Source organism: Blastomyces dermatitidis, assembly GCF_000003525.1.
Source record: "Blastomyces dermatitidis ER-3 genomic scaffold supercont1.1, whole genome shotgun sequence".
Lineage (NCBI taxonomy): Eukaryota > Fungi > Ascomycota > Eurotiomycetes > Onygenales > Ajellomycetaceae > Blastomyces > Blastomyces dermatitidis.
This window is the reverse complement of record NW_025544774.1, coordinates 5609455-5619845: the sequence shown is the minus strand read 5'-3', so window position 1 is coordinate 5619845 and position 10391 is coordinate 5609455. Positions and strand designations below refer to the sequence as shown.

Here is a 10391-nt window from a genome sequence, read left to right as displayed (position 1 = left end):
TCAAGTACAGCAATTTTGAATATCTTGTTTTATCTTTTGATCTTTGTAATGCTTCAGTCATGTTCCAGACCTATATAAATGAGGCGCTGCAGGGCCTTGTTGATGTCTCCTGTATAGTATACTTAGACAACATTCTAATCTTCTCAAAAACAGAGGAAGAACTAGAGCAGATATCAATCAAATGCAATTTAATATAAATAAAACTGAGTTAATTCATTTCTTTTCTAGATTCAATGAGAAAGAACTATCTCTAACTCTTTTAAATAGAGAGATTAAACTCAGTATAAATATTAAATGATTAGAAGTATGATTAAACTTCAAGTTGAATTTTAAATATCACATTTAATAAAGAACTGTCAAGGCAGAAAGACTATTGAATAACATAATCAGACTATCAAATACAGAGAGAGATCTATTCTTTCAGACTATGAGACAGTTATATATAGCCTGTATTACATCAGTAGCTTATTATAGAGTTCAAGTTTGATGCAATAATCAAGAGAATTTCACTGAACTCTTTCAAAGTCTGTAAAACAGAGTCTTGAGAAGAATTCTGAAAGTATTTAAATCATCTTCTATTAAAGCAATGAAAATTGAAGCTTCAATTTCTTCTCCTGCTATTAGATTTGAAAAGGTCTCAGGTTTCATCTGAATTTCATCTGCAGTGATTACATATTCTAGAAAATTAATCTGACAGATACTGAAGTTGTACTTTGTAAGCTTAATATACAGTTCTGTCTCATCTAAGATCTTCAATACACGTTATACATGCTCAGTGTGTTCTTTCTTCTTTGTAGAGTACATTATCACATTATTCAGATATATTATCACAAAGACATTCAGATATATATGAAGTGTTTTATTAATAAAAGACTGAAATACTGCAGGGATATTAGTCAGATTAAAAGACATCACTAGATATTTAAATAATATACTTAGACAACATTCTAATCTTCTCAAAAACAGAGGAAGAACACAATACTCATGTTCGAGAAGTGTTGAGTCACTTGAGATAGTATCAACTCTATACAAACACTGAAAAATGCTCATTCTACATGCAGAAGATTGATTTCTTAGGTTATGTTATTGAGATGAATGACATTTCAATGAACAGAAGCTTAGTCTCTGTCACTGAGAACTGACCAGTACTGTGAATGTATCACGAGATGCAGATGGTTCTAGAATTTGCAAATTTCTACAGATGATTCATCTATACATATTCATGAATTACTGTTCTTCTTACAGATCTGTTAAAGAGAAGTGTGAAAGACAGAAAAACAGAACTGTTTATCCTCACTCAAGATATCATGCAGATGTTTGCAGAATTGAAATAAGCTTTTACAGATATCATGATACTGAATAACTTTGACTCTGACTTACTCAGTCAGTGTGAGACTGATGTATTCAGAAATGAAGTCTGTGAAATCTTTTCACAGTTGACACTGAAGGCCTTTCAACATTGAAAGAATTAGAGAATAATTATCTCTGAAGAAATAGACAATGAATTATCTGTGAGAGAAGACTTTTTCACAGAGTCTATAAGATACTGTGAATAAAGATCAGTGACCTTCTTCTTCAAGAAGTTATCACTCACACAGAGAAGATATAATACTTATAATCAGAAGATGTTAGTAATTATTAAATTCTTTAAGATCTGATGACATTATCTTCAGAGTAGTAAGTACTCAGTGTAAGTTCTCACTGATTATGCAAATCTGTGTTACTTCTTGACAACAAAGAGCTTGACAGAATGTTAAGTCAGGTGAGTGAAGCTGCTTTCAGAGTATGATTTCTATATCTGATACTGTTCAGATCAGCTTAACTCTGCTGATACACTGTCTAGATAACCTGATTATAATATCATTGATGCAGAGAAGAATTCTATAAAAGAATCTCTATCATCACTGCAGAAGAAGCTGACTGCAGAGAGTTGAAGTTCTCTGAAGCTTGAGAACAGTGCTGATAAGACAGCTGCATGACTTAGTATAGAAGATGAAAGAAAACCCAGATCTCTGCAGAGAACTGACACTGAAGATCATAAGCTTCTTATGTTATATCTTACAATCATTGAATTGATAAAGAATGAAACAGTCTATAATCTTTCAATCTGACTACTTTTGAAATTTATTGATGAGTTATAGAAGAAGAATGTCTCTACTACAGCTTGAATTTAAAAGTTGAAGAAGAAAGAATCTGATTTAAACTTGAAAGAGACAGACTCTGAGCAGGACAGTGCTGCTAAGAAATCAAGTCACTGATAACTAGAAGAATGTGAACTTCTACTACTGAATAATTCAGTCTTTGTCTCTTATAGTAGAACAGTGTGTCAGGAGTTATTGAGAATTCATTATAATGATTCTCATGTAAAGCACTTCAGATTAGAGAAGACTGACAAGCTTCTAAAATGTAAATATATTTAAGACAAGCTCTGAACAGATGTTAAAGAGTATATTAAGACTTATAATATCTGTCAAAGAATAAAGATTCTGCAGTATAAGTAATATAATGAGTTGATATCACTATCTGTTTCAAAGAACTTATAGCAGAATCTATTAATAAATTTCATAGTTGATCTGCTGAAGTTGATAAGAGTCAAAGAATATGACTTAATTTTAGTCATTGTTGACTGCTTCATGAAGATAGTCAGATATATCTCTATTTATAAAAAGATTAAAGCCTCTGAATTGACTGACCTATTTTTAGATATTATTATTTATGATCATGATACTCTGAAATTATTGATAACAGATTAAGAATTTCTCTTTATCAGTAAATACTGATTGGCTTTTTACTATTATCTTATAATAAGACATCTTCTCAGTACTGTATTTTATCTGCAGATAGATGGTCAGACTGAATGTCAGAATCAGATACTAGAATAACATCTTCAAGTGTTCTGTTCATATTATCAGAATAATTGACTTAAACATCTTCTAATCACTGAATTTGTATATAATAATGCAAAGAATGCAATCTTAAAGATATCTTATTATTATTATTATTATTATTATTCTTTCATTATACTCATATGCAAGCGGAGCTTATGATGAGTCCTTGCGTGATGTTAAATACAGGCCAAGTGTTGGTTATACAGGAGGAAATACAGGTGTTGAGACCACGCCAAGATAACAAGAACATAGGAAATACAAAGGAGTGACAATTAGATACATGTGATAATAACTTCCCAGCCCAGGAACATAGAGCGATTTTATTGGAGCGATTTGTACACCTCTGTATTTATTAGAAACCTGAGGTGCTTGAGTTCCGGATTTAATGTATCCCCTGCGGGTTTCGAACCCACACGCCTTGGTTTCCCATGCCAAGGCGCTACCAGGTGGCCGCATTAACCATTCGGCCACCGGGGCTTAAAGATATCTTCTTTCTATACTTATTATGAATATAATTCTTCATTACTCAGTGACATCGCGGATAACATTTCAAAGAGAGAGATAGACAGTCAAAATGTTGAATAGATACAGAGAATGAAGTATCTCTCAGTATCAGAAGTAAAAGTGAGATTGAAACTTTTAAACAAAATTCATGAGAAGACAGTGAAAAGCATCTGCTGTATTCAGAAGTGATAGATGAAATACTATAATTGAAAATATCTTTCAATGAAGTTCTTGATAGAGAATCAAGTGCTACTTTCAACAAAGAATGTCAAGACAATGAGACTGTGTAAGAAGCTCAGTGAGTGATAACTAGAACTCTTCTCAGTAATAAGAGTGATGAGTAAGCAGACATATGAGTTGAAATTACTCACAGAATTGAAATCAATTCATTCTATTTTTCACATTTTCTATTTGAAGCTCTATAAGCAGTGTCTCAGAGCAGAGCTGTGTCAGCTGAATGATATTAAGATTGAGAGTGATACTGAATATCTTATGGAGAAAATATTGAATAAGTGAATATATTACAGCAAGCTTCAATATCTTATGAAATGAGAAGATTATTCATTGTCAGAGAATTTGTGAGAACTGCTTGAGCATTTGAAAAATACTGAGAAAGAGATGGAAATCTATGAGATGACTAGTAGAGACTGCTCTGTTACACATCAGAGATATTGAACAAGAAATACTGCTTAAGACTTCTCATTTTTTCTTAAAGAATTTTTAGAGATCATCTCACAGTGATGAGTCAGTATCTTATAGACTCTGTAGCACTCTTCTTCTATTTTCTTTCAAAGAATTTTTTAGAAGTTTAATGAGACTACACAAGTGTAAAATTCCTGAAGTGATTAGAGAAAAGAGATATTTGAAATCAAGAAAAAGATTAATATTATTAATTCACAGACTGCTGCTATTCTAATAGAGTCACAGCCTGCTGAAAAAGTAAAAAGAGAGATCAGAGTCTACTTATCAATAATCACACTCTTATTAAACTCATTCTTCATCATTGAAGTCTTCAGTACTGATATCTTTGTCTGCTGAGAAGTTAGTACTGCAGCACTGTAGAAGAGTAAATGAAATGCTTAAGAATAGAGTGAAGCTTATTACATCTATTATTCTAACAAGTGTTAGAGATAATATTTCAAAGAGAAAATCTTCTGAGTATTTAAAACCTTGATGAAATGAGAATATCTTATCTAAAAGGAAAGAATTAGCTACTGCTAGAAGAGATTGAAAGAATGATGTAATATCTGATGAAGAGTTCAAAGCTGTCAGAAATGAATATTTTTCAGATATTAAAAAAGCTAAAACAGACTGCTGGAATAAATTTCTGGAAGAAGCATAAGAGAAGAAAGTTTTTAAAGCTTTTAACTATACTAAAACAAGAAGTGTAGCAAAACTTCCAATCTTAGAATATGAGTTTCAGAATGAATCATATACAGCAAACTCTTTTGAGAAAAAATATCAAGCTTTTATGAGAACTCTCTTTCAATACTCATCAGATTCAGATTCAGAGAAAGAGAATATATCACTTCTTAACTATATTGATGAAAATGACTGGGAATGGCCTGATCTTACTCAAGATGAATTAGAGTCAGCTATTTTCTCAAGTTCAGTTAAGACTGCTGCAGGGCCTGATTCAATTAATCACTTGATTATTCAAAATACATACTCCTACTTAAAGAATGAATATTTTGAGCTCTTTTTCAATCTCTTGAAGAATGGATATCATTCTGAATGCTGGAGAGAAGCCACTGAAGTGATTCTTGCAAAGCCTAATAGAAAAACTTCAATTTCTAAGTCATACAGAGTAATATCTCTATTGAACTGTCTAGGAAAGATTTTAGAAAAGATAATAGCTACTCAACTATCTTTTATAAGCTCTGTCAGTAATTCTCTTTTATTCAGTGAACAAATGAGGGGTAGAAAACAGTGTTCTACAATTAACACTGTTCTCTCAGTTGTTCATGATATTTAAATAGCAAAGCATGAAGATCTGGTCTCAACTGCAGTTTTTATTGATATAAAAGAAGCATTTGATCATGTTTCAAAGTCAAAGCTAATTCAGACATTGAAGATGTTAAAACTGCCACTTTCTCTAATAAAATGAGTTAACTGTTTTATGTCTAAAAGAATTATACAACTTTTCTTTGATGGAATGAAACAAGACAAGACTGAGATAAAAATAGAAGTATCACAAGAATCTTCAATCTCATCTGTTTTATTTGCAATATACACTGCATATCTATTCAAGAATAGAAATATGAGCATAGTGAGATCTCTGAGTTATATGAATGATATTGATCTAGTCTACAGCTCAAAAACTATTAAAGAGAATTTGAAAGTGATTGAAGAAGCTGTAAAGGAAATCTTTGTTAGAGCAGATATCAATCAAATTCAATTTGATAGGAATAAAACTGAGTTAATTCATTTCTTTTCTAGATTCAATGAGAAAGAACTGTCTCTATATCTTTTAAATAGAGAGATTAAACCCAGTGTAAATGTCAAATGATTAGAAGTATGATTAAACTCCAAGTTGAACTTTAAATATCACATTCAACAAAGAACTGTCAAGACAGAAAGACTATTGAACAACATAATCAGACTATCAAATACAGAGAGAGGTCTATTCTTTCAGACTATGAGACAGTTATATATAGCCTGTATTACATCAGTAGCTGATTATGAAGTTCAAGTTTGATGAAATAATTAAGGAAATTTCACTGAACTCTTTCAAAGTCTGTAAAACAGAGCCTTGAGAAGAATTCTGAAAGTATTCAAATCATCTTCTATTAAAGCAATGAAAATTGAAGCTTCAATTCCTTCTCCTGCTATTAGATTTGAAAAGGCCTGTATGAACTATGCTCTGAGAGTTATAAAGATGAGCTCAAATCATATAATCAGAGAAAGAGTCTCATCTTCATTTTCATCAATTAACTCTGGAAATGAACTGAATTGGAATAGATTTCTTGATTGGAATGAAAATGATTCTTCAAAGAAAATGTCTTCTCAACTTTACAGACTATACTCTCTAATTAAAAATCAATTTTCTTCTTTAAATGTTGAAAAAGTGGATCATGAGAAGTTATCTCTCTGGAGAGAAAAGCTTGAATCTCTTATAGACTTACAAATAAGTGAACTATCAAAAGAGAAAGAATGTGAACAGCATTTGAAGAGAATTTCTACAATCAATATAAAAGACTCTATTCTGATTTATTTAGATGGCTTAAAGAATGAGAATCTGAATAGATTAGGCACAGGCATTGCTTATACTGAAGATAATATTAATTTTATCTCAGATTTCTGGAATCTAGACTGTGAATCTGAAGTCTTTGATGCTGAACTATTTGCAATAGTGAAAGCTTTCAAACTCATAAAAATAAAATCTCATAAAGAAGGAAATAGTTTGAAAGAGGCATGAATATTCTCTGATAGTCAAGCTGCTTTAAAAAGACTTAGAAATAGTCAGATTCATAATGATCAAGTGAATCTTGAACTGATCTTAAACTCTGTTTTGAAAATTCAAAAGAGAAGAATATCAAAGCTGATAATTCATTTGCACTGAGTTTCTACTCATATGAATATTCATGACAATGAATTGACTGATTCAGCTGTAAAAAAGAGTGCAGAATTAAGCAGATCTATTCAAAAGTTATGTTCTGATCTTTTATAAAGAGAAAAATAAAAGAATCTTGTTTAGATAAGTGAAATGAAAGCTGGTAAAAACAAAAGAAGAGTATACATTATTCAAGATTTGACACAAAACCCAAGTGAAAATCCTGTTTAATTAAATGTAAAAAGAAAATATTCTCATCTATAATAGATCTGAAACTAGGACATGGCTATTTCAAATCTTATATATAAAGATTTGATGATAGATTTGACTCAATAGAATGCTCATTCTGCAATGTAAATGAGAATTCTGAGCATATTGTAATGCACTGTGCATTATACAATAGTCTCAGAGTCAGATTGAAAGAGAAGTATGATCTAAATCAATTAAATATGAGATTCTTATTCTCAACTGAGACAGGAATTAAATACTTAATAGACTTTCTATCAGAAACTCAAGCAGCTATAAGAAAATGACTAAATTCAGAATTATCTGAATATGAAGAGGAGAAAATCAATCAGATATAGTCTGTTAAAACAGTTATATACTATCTTTTAATAATTTGTTTTGTTACAGTCTCTCTTTACTTTATCTTTTCTCTTCAATTTCTTTCTATCTATCTATTTAATGTGTCTATCTTTAAGACTGTGTTCTATTTCTCTTTTTCTTTGTCATGATATTGTCAAATGATTTCAAAGTATCAGAAGATGTTAAAATACTGCAATTTGTAAACAGTTTTTATATTCTTAGCTGGAATTTTCTGATTTTGCATATCTGAAATTGATGAATGTATAATAGTTAACTTTACAGATATAGGAAAAACTCTGAGAACTAAAATTTCTCAGATAGATGTCATAGTCTCTGACTGCTAGACTGACTGTGTGACCGTATCTGAGATCAGAATCAAACTTTACAGTTGTCACATTGTCTAAAAGTATTACTTCTGATTATGATTTGTGTTCATCACATTGATCTCAAATCACATTATTTCAAATATTAAAGGTCTCAGATTCACTTTTCAAATAAAAATCTAGTCTTAGATAAAGAATATATTTAAATTCTTAATCACATTTTCATTCTGATCTCATTATTGAGAATGGTATTAAATGAGACTATGAAATCATTTCTCACTTACATAATATCATAACATAGTACTCATTTGTTGAAAATTTCATAGAGAGTATTATCAAATATTATTACTTTTCTGAATACAGATTATAATTTATATAATTTTAATTATGAAAAAAACATAAAATATAAAAAAAAAATAAAAAACAAAAAACAAAACAAATACAAGAAAAAATCACAATAAAAAAAAAAAATAAAACAAAAAGAAAAAAATAAAAAATAAAAACAAAAAAAAATCAAGATTGCGAAGTCACAGCATTCTTAAAATACTTACTTCTCAGAATCTTTACAATGTTTATCATCAAGTGTGTATTTCTCACAGTGAGAGTAACACAGCTGTAATGAGTCGTTGTCTTAATACTATCTAACAAATAATCAGTATATATCTGTATAAATGTGAATAATTAGAAAATATACACTTAAAAAGTGTGATTAGAGTGAACTCTGCTATCACTTAAATGATATCAAGAGTAGAATGCTGGAATTGATGATTCTCTTCATTAATTTCACAGACAAGGCATGTGAAGATGATCTTGAGAAATATATGATTCTTTGACTTCTGATAAAAACAGATCTTATAGAGAGACTCTATTTTCATAATATCAGAGACTGAGTATTATTAAAAAGTGTTACTTTTATGCAATGCATATGCACTTACTGCAGTGATTCACTCTCTATGTATGTGACTGAGAGTTACAGTTTTCTCATGTGACACAGCTCGCTCTGAGATACTGCTGTCAGTTTGCAACTCATGCAGTCTCTCAGTTCAGTACACACTGTGTGTATACAGTTCTGCATGCTGAGACTGTGTTGATTATTATGACCTGATGTGATACTCACTTTTCATGAGTCATATTTCATTTGAGAGAGAAGAGAAAGACACAACTGTTGTTTTATTAAGAGAGAAATGAATAATTAGTATTATTGAATATAATTTAATTCATCTATATTTAAAATTTGATTAGTCTATACTCTTCAATTTGAGGGTTTCTATAAGTGTTTTAATAGTTTTCATACCAGCTTGAACTTAGTGATGGATTGAAGAAGAAGAGAAAAGAGAGAAGAAAGAAATAAGAATAACTTATCTTTATAATATGAAAACAGAGAATTGCTGCAATCATTCTCTCTAACAATAAAGATCTGTTTTCTGCATGTATCTCTGATATAGATTATATGATAAATGTATATAAAGAATATTAATAGTGCATGCATTAAATGAAGATAATATTTTTATACAACACTGTAGCTGTTTCTGTACATCTCTGAAAGCTGTTAATAGTTTCTTTGTCTCTTTATATTTGATAAGTCAATAATATATTTCAATGCACTTCTCATTTCATCATCATCATCATCATCATCATCATTATCATTATTATTATCATTATCATTATCATCATCATTACTATTATCATCATCATTATCATTATCATCATTATTATTATTATTATATTATTGCCTGTCTTCACTTCTCTCTTCAACACTTATCAAAACCAATCATGTCATCTCTCTTCAAATATTCTGCGGTTCTGCGGACTATCAAGGCGCGTGAGCACTGTCACAGCTTGAAGAAAGAGAAGAAGAAGATGTTCAAGCACAGAGAGACAGATTACAAGACATGTTATAATACCTTGAAGAGACTCTGTAAGAAAGTAAAATAATAACAATTTTAAGTAATACTTCTGATAGATTTAGACTGAACTAAGTATAGAAATAATGCAGATAATACTGTCTGTGAGAGATTGAAAAAGAAGATAGTGAAGAGTCTCATACAGCAGCAGTGAGATCAGAAGAAGTTCTGAGAATGATTTGAGATCAAGATAAAAAGAGAGAGAGAGAAGAAGAGTGTTACTGTAAATAAGTGATGATAGAAGAAGATTGAGAAGATATTAAAGTGAGAGATAAAGAAGTCAAAACTGGTAAGTTTTTTATTGAGAGATAATGATTTTTGATAACACTTCTGTTCTCTAATTAATTAGCAGAAGCTGGCAGAGAAGATAATTAAGGTCTTGTTCAGATCTTGAATACACTTCATAATTCAGAACATTGAGAAGACAGCTCTGCTCTCAGAGCATGTTAATCTACTTATCACTGAGATGAAACCTGAGACAGCAGATCAGAAAATGCAGGATTTTGAGATGCAGATTAACCTGACTGAGAAGAAGCAGTGAGAACTCTTCTCTGAGAAGGCAGCAGAGAGAGATTTTAAGATGATTATTATCTCAGATGAGAAGAAGAAGAAGAAGAATGAGAATAAGAAGTGA

The 10391-nt window shown here is 30.4% G+C and overlaps 1 protein-coding gene across 1 annotated transcript; it reads left to right on the top strand.

Moving 5' to 3' along the window:
- Nucleotides 1–9626: 9626 nt before the first annotated feature.
- BDCG_16199 (uncharacterized protein) lies at nt 9627–10391 on the top strand (the record flags this gene model as incomplete). Its single annotated transcript, XM_045425455.1, has 2 exons — nt 9627–9771; nt 10354–10391. The coding sequence occupies 2 exons, from the start codon at nt 9627–9629 to the stop codon at nt 10389–10391; spliced, it is 183 nt and encodes a 60-aa protein (XP_045279279.1).